Raw genomic sequence first — 15901 nt, 5'->3', positions numbered from 1 at the left:
AAAGGTAAGGACTGAAATCCGAAAGGTAGTCGGTTCAAACCCCACCCGTTGCACTATTGTCGTACCTACTCCTAGCACAAGCAAAGGGGAATGATTCGTGGTGAATGTTAGTCAAGGACCATGGGTAATATCTTTAATATTCTTTAAAAAAAGAATCTAGGTACCGACCACACGGACGGTAGTTAATTTGCACTTGACATCATTCATCCAAGGCACTTGACCTCCCTAGAGTACGAGTACGTCTCAGAACAAGGACAGGACTGTGAGACGTGAGTACGTACTGCCATCACTAGATTATGGAAAATGGTAGTTGACCATATCCATATATACCAAATAGAAGTACCTACAGTAAAAGAACCGACCAAGTGAGAGTCAGACTCGTACATTAAGGATTTCGTATTATAGTTAATCGTATTTTTGGTTATTTTGCACGATAAATAAATAACTATTAGGTACCTATACATAAAAATAAATCTGTTTTAGAATGTACAAAAAGCCTTTTCATATGATACCATAGTAAAAATACCATTATTTATTCATGAACACATTTTTTGTTTTTTGTGATGTAACCACAAATTCACGGTTTTCCGATTTTTCCCCTTACACCTGCTATAAGACCTACCTACCTGCCAAATTTCATGATTCTAGGTCATTTCTAGGTCAACGGGAAGTACCCTGTAGGTGTCTTGACAGACACGAGTCACGACAGACAGACAACGAAGTGATTCTATAGGGGTTCTTTTTTTCCTTTTGAGGGTACGGAAGCCTAAAAACTAGGTAACTCCAAACATGCTCCCACGATAAAAGTTTGAAATAAAGGTAAGTTGGTGACAAATGAGAGTTATCTAATAATCTTAGGATATAGTATAGAGAGAGTAAACTCTCAATGATCATAACGGCTGCCGTTAAAGTATCCCATGATTGACAGTTTTAAATTCGTAAAACCGGCATCAATTTTTTATTTATTTTTCTCATTATTATCATATTTTTAAAAAAACAAACAATAAAATAAAAGAAGCAACAAAAAAAATTAAAGTAAAGTAACAGTAAATCAAATAACAGGAACAACAAAAAATAAAATAAAATAAAATAAACAACAGAATATAAAGTAACAGAAACAACAAACGATAGAATAACAGAAACAACAGAAATTAAAATAACAAGAACAATAAAAATTAAAGTAACAAGAAAAGAAAAAAAACAATAATTAAAAATATGATAAAATGGATCCCACTAGCAGCGGGCTAGGATCCAAGCTGCCAATGGTCAGGGCTCCAGAGTGAGGAACCTCCTCACAATGCGTGCCGTCTCAAGAACCACTGCCTTCTGTATCTTACCCTTGATCCAACAATTAATCGATAGTTTCTTAAGATGTTGGTCGAAACTATTCGCAATAAGACCATGGACTGATACAACTATCGGTACAATAATCGTTGAGTCAACACTCCACATGGCGGTAATCTCGTGAGCCAGGTCCAAGTATTTTGATACTTTTTCCTTTTCTGCTTTCACTAGGTTATCATCATGAGGAATAGTAACATCAACAATTATTGCTCGTCGCGCTGAACGGTCAACTAGCACTATATCAGGTCTATTGGCTACAATATACCTGTCAGTGATAACCGACCGATCCCAGTAGAGCAGGGCACTGCTATTTTCAAGAACTGACATTGGGTCATACCTATAGTACGGCACCTCAGTATCTACAAGGCAATACTGAAGAGCAAGTTGTTGATGGATTATCCTGGCTACTTGATTATGCCTGTGCAAGTATTCGCCGTTAGCAAGATAAGAACAACCGGATATAATATGTCTGAGGGATTCCCCAGGAAGATGGCACGCTCGACAAATGTCAACTGTACCATCTTTCATTATATGTTTCAAACCGGCATCAATCATTATTACAATCTCAAATTGTTATGATTGGCTGATTTTGTGCGATTCTTGTTGCACCAAGGCATTGTAGCCAATACTGAGTGAGCGTCAACTGGCGTCAACCAATCAGTAGGGCGATTGTCTAAAACCTGCATCAATCATTATTACAATCTCAATTGTTCTGATTGGCTGAATTTGTGCGATTCTTGTTGCAACAATGCATTGTGGCCAATAGTGAGCGAGCATTAACCAATCAGAGATGATTGCGATCGTGACATTGTAGCTGTCAAACAACCGCGGTAGGGCCACTGAGGTGATTGCGATCGTGACATTGTAGCAACAAGAATCGCAAAAACTCAGCCAATCACAACAATTGATATTGTAATAATGATTGATGCAGGTTTTACGAAATCGACCTACTGTTTCACTGTAAATAACTACATTACATAGCTACTCTAGGCGTCTCGAGATTGACTAGATCATAATAGAAAGTATCAAGAGTTCACAAGTACCAAGGAGCTGTCTACAGGGTTGACACCTAATAGATTTTTAAGCAAATTCTTTAAGATATGAGATCTTAAAGAATTAAAAACCGGCCAAGTGCGAGTCAGACTCGCGCACTGAGGGTTCCGTAGTACAGTCGTATTTTGCACGATAATTCAAAAACTATGATGCATAAAAATAAATCTGTTTTAGAATGCACAGGTGAAGACCTTTCATAATATGATACCCCACTTGATATAGTTATCTTAGTTCAAAAATTAAAAATACTAATTATTAGTTCATGACCACAATTTTTTTTGTGTGATCTAACCCTAAATTCACGGTTTTCAGATTTTTCCCCAAATGTCAGCTATAAGATCTACCTACCTGCCAAATTTCATGATTCTAGGTCAACGGGAAGTACCCTGTAGGTTTCTTAACAGACAGACGGACAGACGGACAGACAGACAGACAGACAACAAAGTGATCCTATAAGGGTTCAGTTTTTCCTTTTGAGGTTCGGAACCCTAAAAAACTACGAGAGATACGGGTATCAATCACGCTATCAGGCTCATTGTATTTTTTGTGCCTATACATCATAGTATATCGGTCATAACCTGAGATTGCTCGGATAATAAGGACATTTTATCCAGCACCTTGTATAAGAACTTAGTAGGTACCTATTTATAAATAAAAAACAAGATTGTAAAATAATGTAGTTTTTTAAAATAATATCGGTTTACTACTACGGTACATAAATTATTTATAAAGTATTATTACACTTAATGATCATCCATTTTTTTGAGACCTTGGGAATTTTGTCTGCTTTTTTTGGTTCAGACTCTACCACTTTACTTTGTCTTTTTTTCTTTATTTTCTCAGGTAAATTTTCACATTCAAGATTAGTAGGCTGACCATCGCAAGAATTCTTTGCTATATTAGTCGAACTTTTTTTCCTTTTTGATGAAGAATGTGTCAAGTCCTTGTATTGCTTTTGGGTTGGTTTTGTTTTGTCAAAATTCACATAAGTAACGTTGATTGGTCTCGCTGATTTCATTTCTATTGTTTCGTCAGCTCCATTAGCTTCAATATTCAACCACCTAGGAATAAAGATATTATAGCAATATTATAAAGGTATTTTTATAATACTAGATTCTAGAATGATGCCCGCGGTTTCGCCCGCGTGGTTTTAAGTTTTTAAAATCCTGTGGGAAGTCTTTAATTTTCTGAGAGATGAAAAAACTTCTAAAAAATTTTGAGAAATTTAACTAGTAGGTACTATAAAATTGTTACCGTTTGTCCAATTTTCCTCTGATATATGGCAAGGCTCCATATAGGTCGAGTACAACAATTTGAAACATTACTTCTTGGCCTTCTTCAACTGTGGATCCTATCCAATCATCAGGCTCCTCAGTAGGTCTTGGGATTACTACATTAAATACTCTAAAAGTTAATTATTACAGAGTTTTATTATTATGTTTTTACAAACCATGTGAATAAAAATAGCACTCTTTTTTAAATAAAAAAATTCAAATGAAACTAGCCTATATTTTGGGCCATTAAAATTACAAAATAAAAATACTACCTAATAGTAAAAAGGAACCAGTGAACCTAGTTGAGTTTTAATTATATCCAATGAATCAATCAATACTTATAATAAAACTGTAACAGGTCAAATTCTGTACATTGAAGATATTTTGAAAATTTTTTTTCGAGGGCACTCTATAATCGATACTGAACCCAAAACTGTAATTTTTTTCATTTTTGTCTGTCTGTCTGTCTGTCTGTATCACGGCCGCGCATCACGCTGAAACTACTGAATGGATTCCAATGAAACTTGGTACGATTTGAGGTCATACTATGAGGAAGAATATAGGATACTTTTTATCCCGAAATTCAGCATGGTTCCCGTAGGAGAGGGGATGAAAGTTACAATGTATACTGAGTTGTAATTCATTAACGCGTAGTCCGATTTCATTCATTCTTTTTTTTGTTAGAAAGGGGATATTTTAAAGATTGTTCCGTAAATATTTCAAGGTCATCGGTTTTAACCGACTGTCAAAAAGGAGGTGGTTCTTTTTTCTACAACGACTTTTTCGAGGTTTCTAGACCGATTTGCAAATTTTTTTTTTATAATCAACAAAAAAAGTTTTCGTGGTGGTCACATAAAAAATTCTGGATTCAACTCCTTAATCCTGATGCTGCAGGGTTACTGCCCGCCTGAGTTATCAAGATTCAGGAAGTGTTCATAGTGAATTCATATTGTAGGTACCAAGCAATGACTTTATTCTCAGACTTCAAGTCCCAACTCCTCAACCCTGATGATGTAGGGTACAGCACTCCTAAACTATAATGTTTCAGTAACTGCGGATGATGCAAAATTAATTTAGGTACCAAGCATAGGCTACATCATTGAACTACGGATCCTAACTTCTCAATCCTGATGCTGCAAAGTACTAAAGTCCTAAATCGTGGGGATTTTAGAATTTCTGATAGTGAATTGATATTTTTAACCGACTTCAAAAAAAGGAGGAGGTTCTCAATTCGTCGGAATCTTTTTTTTTTTTTTTTTTTATGTATGTTCCCCGATTACTCGAAAACGCCTGGACCGATTTTGAAAATTCTTTTTTTGTTTGAAAGCGTATACTTCAAAGTTGGTCCCATTTCAATTTGGTGAAGATCTGATGAACATCTTCGAAGATAGATACTGGAACTCCTCAACGGATAAGAGTAAATTGCTCGCGATCAGTGTAATAGCTTAGTAAACAGTAGATTTTTAACCAGTCATAGCATAATTCCATGGGGCCACTAAAAATTGAGAAATAATTTTTTTTTACAAAAAAATAAAAACCGACTTCGTTACACAAACACTAAAAATTGAAAAATAATTTAATTTATTACCGAATATATTATGTATACAAGAGTTAATATAGTTCCATAATAATATTTTTTGGGGTCGGTGCCAATGTGTAAATAGTGATCATATTCAAACAGTATGTGTGAACTGTGAATAATGTGAAGTCATCTGTATCAACCTCACTAATGGGTGTTCCTCAAGGCTCACCTAGGCAAGGCTATTCTAGGTCCTTTCATGTTCTGGGTATACATAAACGATTTGCCATATTTTGTCCAAAATACTTGCGATATTGTACTATTTGCTGACAATACATCATTGATTTTCAAAGTTGATAGAAATACTCTCTATTACTCACTGGTTCACTGTAAATAATTTGCTTTTAATGCTAAAAAAACTAAGTGTTGAATTTGCATCGCCTAATATTAAGAACACAAGTAACATTAATTTAAAGATAAATAATGATATATTGAAAATAGAAGAGACTACCGTATTTCTGGGGTTAACCTTAGATGCAAAGCTTCAATGGGGCACCCATATATCAACTCTTGCTGGCAAACTGAGCTCTGTTGCTTACGCTGTTAGAAAAATTTGACAGTTAACTGACGTGGACACAGCAAAAATGTTATATTTTGCTGCTTATTTTTATAGTATCACGTCTTATGGAATCTTGATATGGGGTAACAATATTAGACAAATTTTACTTGTACAAAAAAGGGCAATACGTTCATATATAATTTAAAACCACACAATTTGCTTCGAGACAAATTTAAGGAAATAGGTAAACTGACAGTAGCCTCTATATTTACAATAGCCAATATATTTACAACAACAATTTTTCATAGAAAGAAAATTCTAAGTTACAAAAAAATTGGTGATTCTTGATAGGCAATCTAGAAACCATAACAAGCTTGAGACTCCTATGCTCTGCCTAAGGAAAGCCAAAGTCATTTGCGGGAATGGGTATAACCTTTTATAACAAAATTCCACAATTTATTTTGGCCTTTACACAAATTAAAAAATCTATTAAAAGTATGCTCCTGGAAAAAGCATCATCGAAGATCATCGATAATCGAAGATTATGTAAATGATAAAAGTGCGTGAATTTCACCTGCAGCTCATTCCAGCAATGCGCAGGGCTGCAATTACTTATTTATACAATATGGCATAATATTGTAAATTAAATCTTTCAAAACAGAAACCACTGAGTTTCTTGCTGGTTCTTCTCGGTAGGAAAGGCATTCTGAACCAGTGGTAGATGCATTTGATGATTCATCTACTTGTAAAAGTTTAATTACCCGCACTAACCAGGTGCGGGCGAGAGTGACGTGCGGTCGTGCAGGGCGTCCCCCCGCCTCCTACCCCGATTGCTAACTCCACCTGTCGCAGACTGTAGTTTTTTTTTGCTTGTTCAAGCAACTTGATGCACCATCAAACAGCTTGAGTTGGCAAACAGACAAACTAAAATATGAAACCGCATCAATCACTGTCAAGCACGTGAATGCTTAACTCAAGCATCAAGCAAACATTGTACATGTCAACATGCTTGGCTCAAGCACAAATCTATGTGCTTGACCGTCTCGGAAACCCTTAAGATTTATATATTTTAATTTAGTAATATTATTACATATGATTTTAATTTAACATAAAGGTATTTTTTTATTTACCTGTGAACAAGGATACCAAGGTGTGTAAAGCTTTTTTTATTAACTATTCCTTTTAATGTTGCACCCACATGGGGCTGGAAAATAAAATAATCTGCCTGCACTTGAAAGTGTACATCTGCATTGTCATTCCGTATTGCACCTACATTTTGTAAAACTCTAAGATTTTTGTAGCTCAAGAGAATGCCGTTGAATCTGAAAAAATATCCAACCGAATTTATAGAAAAACACATTACACAACCAAAGCCTTCCTCCGGTCGGTCGGCTAGACACTTCCATCATTCAATTGTTGGTTAAGGTTTCCATTTGAGATTTATGACAAGAAATACTTAAAATTATAATTACTAAATAGAAATACAAGAAATTCTAAAGGAGAATGGGCACTTTTGTATGAGTTGCGTCCCCAGAGTGTATCAAGTTGTGATATATGTCATTTCAAAGGTCATGATAATAGCTTCATTTTATTGTATGACACCAACAATGAGTTGCGTGCAGGGAAAGAATTAGGAAGCATTTAATTTCATTAATCCAATGAAAGTCTGAATAAAATAAAACTATCTTTTATTCATTTAAACTCTTACAAGTACTTTTAAATCGTCATATGCATCTACCACTGGCTCGGAATGCCTTTCCCACCAAGAAGAATCAGCAAGAAACTCGGCGGTTGCTTTTTTAAAGATTTGATATACAATATTATGCCATAATTATCGATATAAAAAGTAATTGCAGTCCCGCTAAAACAGTGTTATACGTTTTTACATTTATTACGTTTTTTTAAACCAAGAATATATTACTTTTAGTTTGGCCTATATTTGGGTGCTAGCATACCGTGCGGTGCGTACTTATTCGTACGGTGCCGGGGCGGGCTGGTGGGGGACGGCGTCGGAGCGTGTTGTTACTTGTTGTGACTTTCCCTGTAGTCGGTTACTAACGCGGCGCGTATACGCACACACATTTTGCTCTTTCGGATCCATACTTTTTTTTTTGTATTTTTGACCTCTGCACGTTTAAAGGACTTGAGTTTCTACTTACACTATGCTTGTGGCTAGTTTTTATGGACCAACTAGCTGATTCCCGCAACTTCGTCCGCGTGAAATTAGGTTTTTTAAAAATCCCGTGGGAACTCTTTGATTTTCCGGGATAAAAGTAGCCTATGTCACTCTCCAGGTCTTTATCTATACCCATGCAAAAAATCACGTCAATCCAGTGCACCGTTGCGACGCGATTGAAGGACAAACCAACAAACAAACACACTTTCGCATTTATAATAAGGGTACTGATTGCAGGAGGATTGGATACGTTGTAAAGATGGCAGAACTTGTGAATCATTGTTATCATCCACATTGTGTTAGATGTAGCCGTTCCCTGGCTTGACAGCGAGAACGCCACCGGCTCAGTAGACAAGATTTAGAGGCAAGACCTGGATTTGCAGAATATGTATGGATCAGTTACGTATACAACAAGTAAGTTCATATTTTATTTTACAATGTCAAAGCACATATCACTTTGCACTTTTATTTGTGAAATACCTACGTATAATATACGTACGAAATACCTACGTATAATGTACGTAGGTATTTTACAAATAAAAGTGCAAAGTGCATTGTAAAATAAAATATTAACTTACTTGTTGTATACGTAAATGATCCAATACATATTCTGCAAATCCAGGTCTTGCCTCTAAATCTTGTCTACTGAGTCGGTGGCTTTCTCGCTGTCAAGCCAGGGAACGGCCACATCTAACACAATGATTTACAAGTTTTGCCATCTTAACAATGTATCCAATCCTCCTGCAATTGGTCCATAAAAACTAGCCACAATCAAAGTATAAGTAGAAACTCAAGTCTTTTAAACGTGCAGAGGTCAAAAAAAAAGTCTGGATCCGAAATAGCAAAATGTGTGTGCGTATGCGCGCCGCGTTAGTAACCGACTACAGGGACAAGTAACAACACGCCGCCGACGCCGTCCCCCACCAGCCCGCCCCGGCACCGTACGAATAGGTACGCACCGCACGGTATGCTAGCACCCAAATATAAGCCAAACTAAAAGTAATAATTTCTTTGTTAAAAAAAACGTAATAAATGTAAAAACGTATAAAACTGTTTTAGCGGGACTGCAATTACTTTTTTTATATAATTATGGCATAATATTGTACATATATCAAATCTTTAAAAGAGCAACCGCCGAGTTTCTTGCTGATTCTTCTCGGTGGGAAAGGCATTCCGAGCCAGTGGTAAATGCATATGACGATTCAAAAGTACTTGCAAGAGTTTAATTGAATAAAAGATATTTTTATTTTATTCAGACTTTCACTGGATTACTGAAATTAAATGCTTCCTAATTCTTTCCCTGCACGCAACTCATTGTTGGTGTCATACAATAAAATGAAGCTATTATCACGACCTTTGAAATGACATATATCACAACTTGATACACCACTGGGGACGAAACCGCCCATTCTCCTTTAACTTTTGATGAGCACTCCTGGAACCAAGCAACTTTACCGGTCAAGTACGGTGGCATCGGCGTGAGGAAAATTTCCAGTGTAGCTCTTCCGGCTTTTCTGTCCTCTGTGCATAGTATAAAAGAGCTTAGTTCTCAAATTCTCAAATCCAATTCATCATTGACCTATGCCACAGAGGCCCTAGAGAGTTGGAAGGTCAGATGTCCCAATGTCGACATCCCGAAGGAACGTACTACACAAAAACTTTGGGATTTGCCATTGGTTCAACTGACATATACGAATTTGGTTCAAAATCTTACAAGTGACAGAGATCGTGCCAGGCTTCTACCATTATCCGAAAAGGAATCTGGGTATTGGCTGCATGCCTTGCCATCAAAAAATCTCGGCACACTTTTAGATAACGAAAGTTTTCGTGTGGCTCTAGGTCTCAGATTGGGAACACCACTGTGCCATCAGCACAGATGTCCGTGTGGAAAAGAGGTTGATAAATTTGGAATCCACGGACTCTCTTGCCAAAGGAGCTCTGGTAGGCTGTTTAGGCATGGCTCTCTTAACGATACAATTAAAAGAGCTCTTGCCACCATAAATATTCCTGCGCTCATTGAGCCGGCAGGGATTAGTCGGGATGATGGCAAGAGACAAGAGCATTATGTCATATGGTATATTATTATGGGGTAATGCTGCTGATATTAATTCTATTTTTGTGCTGCAGAAAGGGCTGTTCGAGCCATATACAGTATGGGGCCACGAGAGTCGCTGAGAACTAAATTTAGGGAAGTTAACATTATGACAGTGCATAATCAATATTTTTTTGAAAATTTACTGTACGTACATAAAAACATAAATAAATTAAAAAAAAAAGTGACTGTCATAATATAAATACTAGAAATAAGAATAAACTTGTAATGCCCGCCTCTAGGCTCAGTAAAGTTAGCAATTCATTTGCTCGTAATTCCATACGTTTCTATAATAAGCTTCCAGAAGACATATTGGAGATGTCTCTCAACAAGTTCAAAGTGTTCATAAAACGTTAACTAATTGAAAAATCCTATTACAATGTAAAGGATTATTTAAATGATAAGCAAGCTTGGGAATGAGTTGCTTAACGACTTTGTGATAGTTCTAATAAGTTTCAATAATTTTGTAAAGTGGTGATAATAAAAAGAATACCCGGCTGAGTTTGTTGTGGGCTCTTCTCAGACCTGGGCGCGTTTGTAACCCTCGTAGCTTTAGTTTTAAGTTTGCGTTATAATTATCACCACTATATCTTACAAATCTAACACCATACCAGACCATCAATAAGCGTAAATTATTACCTATTTTGAATAAATCATTTGACTTTGACTTTGACTTAGAGACCTGATGGATTGACGCTGGTTCCCTGGGAACGGGGACGGGCGCTAATGTGGGACGCAACTTGCGTTGACACATTGGCCCCGTGTCATATCAGGAAGACAGCATCAAGACCGGGAGCCGCAGCAGAAACAGCTGAAAACGGCAAGCGGCGCAAGTATGCCTCTCTTATAGAGTTACATTTTTGTGCCGTTTGCCGTGGAGACCCTGGGGCCATGGAGTCTCAGTGCTAAAAATTTTTTACGAGACATTTCACCGCGATTAATAGCCTCATCTGGTGACAGAAGGGCTGGCTCATTTTTTGCGCAACGGATCAGCCTGGCTGTCCAGCGCGGAAATGCAGCCAGTATTCTTGGCACCATTCCACGCGGTCATGATTTATATAGTAATAAGATAAGGCTAGCTTTAAGTTTTATTGTAATATTTAAAAAAAAAAGAAATACTTACTCTTTATCAAATTTTCCTATTTTATAGTCTAGTAAATTTTTTATAGACACATTAAGATTACCAAGACACCAAGGTTGTAACGCTAGGTTTTGGGTGACTCTTTTCTCCACCACACATGAATTTTTATCATTTGCTAATTTTCTAAGCTCTTTAATATCAAATTTAATAATAGTTGACATATTTATATTTTATATTCGCAAACTAATATATATATTTTGAAACATTTGAAAAATTATAGTACCCCATACAGTACCTACATTAATTATATACAATTTTGACACTTGACAGTGTCTGACACCATTGACAGCACAGATTAGAGATTACCATCACAGAACACTATTACTCCTATAACCGGAGATTACCATATCATTAATGAGGAAGTTTCAGGGCAAACGTTCCATAAAATTTTCATAGATGGCGCTGTTTACTGCACCCACTAAAAACGAAAAATAATTTCCGAGCGAAGGTATACGCTATAATAATTTGTACGTTAAACATCCTGCACAATAACAACGTCAATAAAACATACGGACAGCCAGGCAGCTCTTTCAGCTCTGTCCTCTGAGGTTGTTAACTCAAGACTGGTTGAAAACTGCAGAGACACCCTGGCCCAATACCGGGTGGTTCTACGCTAGGTACCAGAGCATGCTGGAATAGTTGGCAACGAAAATGCTGACATTCTGGCTAAATCATATAGATATAGGTACCGTAAAACGGGGTGAATAGGAACCGGGGTGTGAATAGGGACAAAACTGGGAATGAGATTTGAACGTAAAAATAATACCTAAAACAGCTTAGAATTTTGGTAGCATTGTTTTTCCCTATAGTAGAATATTTGATCTTTTATTTGGCATCACTGAACCAGAGACAAATTGACATTAAAATAACGAAAGCGTCATTGCAAAAACGTTGTTCAAAACACGCTAAGCCGTAGGTCTCAAAACTTTGTTTACTTTGACGCAGTACGAGAATAAAACAGTAGAAAAACTATTAGAAATCATTAAACATTTATCTAAGAGGCGTCACAAAAGCAGATTTGTCTAAATGTTACATATTTTTCTGTAAAAAAGAAAAAATTGGAAACCAAGTGGTTTTGGCTTTGCCATGGGGATTATAGGTACGGGAAAGGGGTGGATAGGAACGCTATACTTACTGAATTGGAACGAATCAAGGTTAAATAGGAACAGTAAGGTTTATATAGGGACAGGGCTGTCACTTTAAATATTTAATTAAATTGTTAAAAAAAATTCTTCCTTCTTGTGTAGTCGACTAGTAAAATTTAGTTAAATGGCATTCTACTGTTTAATATTGATAAATAAATAAATAAATAAAAATATTTTTTATTCAATTAAACTTTTACAAGTATAGGTAACTACACTACCTACTTGTAACAGTTTAATTAAATAAAAAATATTTTATTTATTTATTTTTGAATCGTCAAACCACTAATTCGGCATGCCAGCAACCAGCAAGAAACTCGGCGGTTGCTTTTTTTTAAAGATTTGATACCTACTATGCCATGTATAATAACATTTGCTATGAAGATAACTATTAAGACATAGGCATCCGCTAAGAAAGGATTTTTGAAAACTCAACCCCTAAGGGGTTGAAATAGGGGTTTGAAATTTGTGTCGGACGAAGTCGCGAGCATAAGCTAGTTTTGTAATATTAGAGGATAGAGCTAACTTGTGTTTGACAACCCTAACCTTTTTTCCCTATTCACCCCTTTGCCATTCCGTTACACCCCGGATCAAGTATAAATAGGGACAGCATATATTTTGATTAAAATATACCAGTAATTTATCATTATTTTATATTTTTTGGATGTTTCCTTAGAATTCTTACAACCGGAGATGCTTACAAACAGTTAAAGCATCATAATTTGTACCAAAACATCCGTAAATTTCAATGCGAAGTTAGATTTCGTACCTATTCACCCCGTTTTACGGTACCTATTATTTTTCGATTTTAGTGGGTGCAGTACACAGCGCCATCTATGAAAATTTTATGGAACGTTCGCTCTGAAACTTCCTCATTCAATTTAGTGATCTGTGGCGACTGGTGACCAATGAAAGACTAGTACCTATATAGTGATAATGTACTCTGTGATAGTGATCCTTGGATGAATGATTTATTTAGTGATCTCTGTGGTATAAAGTAAAACGTAGTGAGTACTATATGTTATTGGTCTGTGGTGATTATATACTCTTTGGTAAAAAGTATTGTACTAAGAAACCGAAAGCGATTGAAAAAGAAAATATAAACAATTCTAAATTAATTATATATTTAATTGAAGTGGTTAATAATGAATAGCTTAAGATATAAACTAAGCGGTGTTACTTATAGTGTGTTGCAAGCGGCGAATTTAAGTTTGTTAGTACCTACTTTTCGCAATAATCATAAATCATAACCTGTCAATTGTTGTTATTATTTAATGGTTATGTAAAATTTATGGTTATTTAAAAATGATTTAAAAATGATTTTAAACTAGGTATGTATTTTTTGCAGTCGTCCGACATTCCTGCAATGTAGACTCTATTCTGGACCCACAAGTTTTCCTGACTACTTCCATAACCCCATATTCAGGAAAGAAGAACAAGCGAAACTGATTGAGAGTAGTGAGCTAAGTAAGTTAGCTGCGGCTCCAGTAAAGCCGCCTGGTGTCAGCGAGACTTCTTCAGTGTACTATGATCCACTTGTGAAGTAAGGCGGCATGTTATTACAATAGTGTTAGGGAATTTTTAGTTGTAAAAGCCTAGATAAACCAAGTTTTTAATAAGAATTAAGTATTAAATAGCAAATATTTATTTATATTTAAATTACAACAAACTCAGTCTACATCTGCGGATCTAACATAATTTTTTAATCTGGGTAATAGTAATACCTTTCATATAGGTGCAGAGATTTCCTTCCAATATTTTTTGTTATATTACTAACATTACATTTGTTATTTGAGTACAGTTTTATAGGAGATATTTATATTTTAGTATATTATAAAATAGGTAATCATTTTGTAATAATATATATCATTTTAGCAAAGTTATCAATCATGTAATGAAAATGGGTAATAAAAAGCTAGCTCGTGAAATAGTTGAGAAAGCCTTTGAAAATGTTAAGAGAATCCAAATAGAGAGATATCATCTTGCATCTACAGTTGAGGAAAAGGCAAAAGTAATACTGAATCCTAAGGATATATTACACAAAGCAATTGAAAATTGTAGACCATTACTTCAACTTCTTCCAATTAAAAGAGGTGGCATTACATACCAGGTAAAAACCTAACTACACTTACAAAACCATAGAAAGATTTTTCTCATAATTTATTATGATGGAATATCTCTGTTATAATATGTTATATAATAAATAAAAATCAGTTTTTAATATTAAATGCTACTTATACATTAATTGTAGGTTCCTGGCCCTATAACAGAAAAGAGATCTCTATTTTTGGCCATAAAATGGCTTTTGGAGGCTGCAAATGACAAGGAAAGGACCATACATTTCCCAGAGCAATTTGCTTGGGAACTCCTTGATGCAGCAAACAACACAGGCAAAGTTGTGAAGAGAAAACAAGACCTCCATAGACAATGTGAAGCCAACAGAGCATACGCTCATTACAGGTGGCAGTAGTTAGTGTAGAATAAATAAAGTTAGGCCTAAATAATCAGTAGATATTTCTTTTATAAGTAATAAAAATATTTGTTATAAGTCATAAGTCATGATCAGGGTCCGGAACTCTCCTACCACATTTATTTTGTCAAAATGATTGCACTTTTATCTACTTCTGATTAAATCTCAGATCTTGTTATATTGGTACTGGTAATTAGTCTACTGATCTTTGTTTTAAATATGTATGCCATTATAATACCGAGCATTAGCAATCTTGCTATACATTTTTTTTCACTTATCTCGTCTCGAAAATCGAAATAAGAAAAGTATAATAAAGAAATGCTCAGAAAAATATCCCAAGTTTATTTATAAGAATACTATATATACTAATATAAACGTGCATGGTGCAATCCCTTTGACAATTTAAAAGTGCTGAAAAAATTCTTGCATCTGGTCATAAAAATGAAACTAATAAAAACAATATATAAATGGCTAAACACATGCGAATTTTTTCAAAGTTTGTGATATGCCTGACGTATTTCGAATCTGCCCACTGTGCGTTTTATTCGGGTGAGTTTAGCCGTTTATATAATTCATTTAATATGAATGAATATCACTCACAACAGTTTGAACGATAAAATAAAAGTAATGTTATTTAAACAATTTCGAATTTTATTCTTGAAGCAAAGCTTCTTAATGGACATTAGTGATGGGGACCTAACCCGCTAAAGTGAATTGAACGAACGCAGTGATGAAACACTCCCTGGCTGGGCAGCTAATATGACTGAACAAGACAGAATACGAGTCAACAATAAAAATAAATAAATAAAATAAAATTTCTTTATTTCAGACCGTGGTCCATATGGTATGGTATGGTATGGTAAATAGTAGTAATATTTAAAGACTTAAAACTATGTTAGTACGTATAACTTACATGTAATTTAAAAACAAAAACCTTAATTTAAATATTTCCCGGTACGACAACAATGCGTAAGAACCTTCGCTTTTGTTGCATATGCCGTGACAATTTCACAGCTTTTTATTTCAGCTCTGAAGTTAATTTCAATGTAAGTATTATAACCAAGTGGCAGGCCCTAATTACGGGACAGCTTCCAACTTTGGAAGTGCTTGCGAAAATATTTTTACAGAAAG

The 15901-nt window shown here is 35.4% G+C and overlaps 3 protein-coding genes across 3 annotated transcripts; 1 reads left to right on the top strand and 2 right to left on the bottom strand.

The window, feature by feature from the left end:
- Positions 1–1266: 1266 nt before the first annotated feature.
- On the bottom strand, positions 1267–1671 carry LOC138403201 (uncharacterized). The gene has a single exon (XM_069502739.1). The coding sequence runs from the start codon at positions 1669–1671 to the stop codon at positions 1267–1269; it is 405 nt and encodes a 134-aa protein (XP_069358840.1).
- A 1390-nt stretch (positions 1672–3061) lies between these two features.
- Polr1F (RNA polymerase I subunit F) lies at positions 3062–11422 on the bottom strand. The gene is made up of 4 exons (XM_034974934.2): positions 11141–11422; positions 6880–7071; positions 3652–3801; positions 3062–3458 (listed from the first exon to the last, which is right to left on the bottom strand). Exons 1-4 carry the CDS (start codon positions 11317–11319, stop codon positions 3122–3124), a joined length of 858 nt encoding a protein of 285 aa, XP_034830825.1. The 5' UTR covers positions 11320–11422; the 3' UTR covers positions 3062–3121.
- A 1917-nt stretch (positions 11423–13339) lies between these two features.
- On the top strand, positions 13340–15412 carry mRpS7 (mitochondrial ribosomal protein S7). Its single transcript, XM_034975125.2, has 4 exons — positions 13340–13513; positions 13649–13843; positions 14176–14410; positions 14552–15412. Exons 1-4 carry the CDS (start codon positions 13446–13448, stop codon positions 14768–14770), a joined length of 717 nt encoding a protein of 238 aa, XP_034831016.1. The 5' UTR covers positions 13340–13445; the 3' UTR covers positions 14771–15412.
- Positions 15413–15901: the final 489 nt, after the last annotated feature.

Source organism: Maniola hyperantus, chromosome 13 (assembly GCF_902806685.2).
Source record: "Maniola hyperantus chromosome 13, iAphHyp1.2, whole genome shotgun sequence".
Lineage (NCBI taxonomy): Eukaryota > Metazoa > Arthropoda > Insecta > Lepidoptera > Nymphalidae > Maniola > Maniola hyperantus.
The sequence above is the reverse complement of the archived record's forward strand: the minus strand, read 5'-3'. Positions and strand labels throughout refer to the sequence as shown.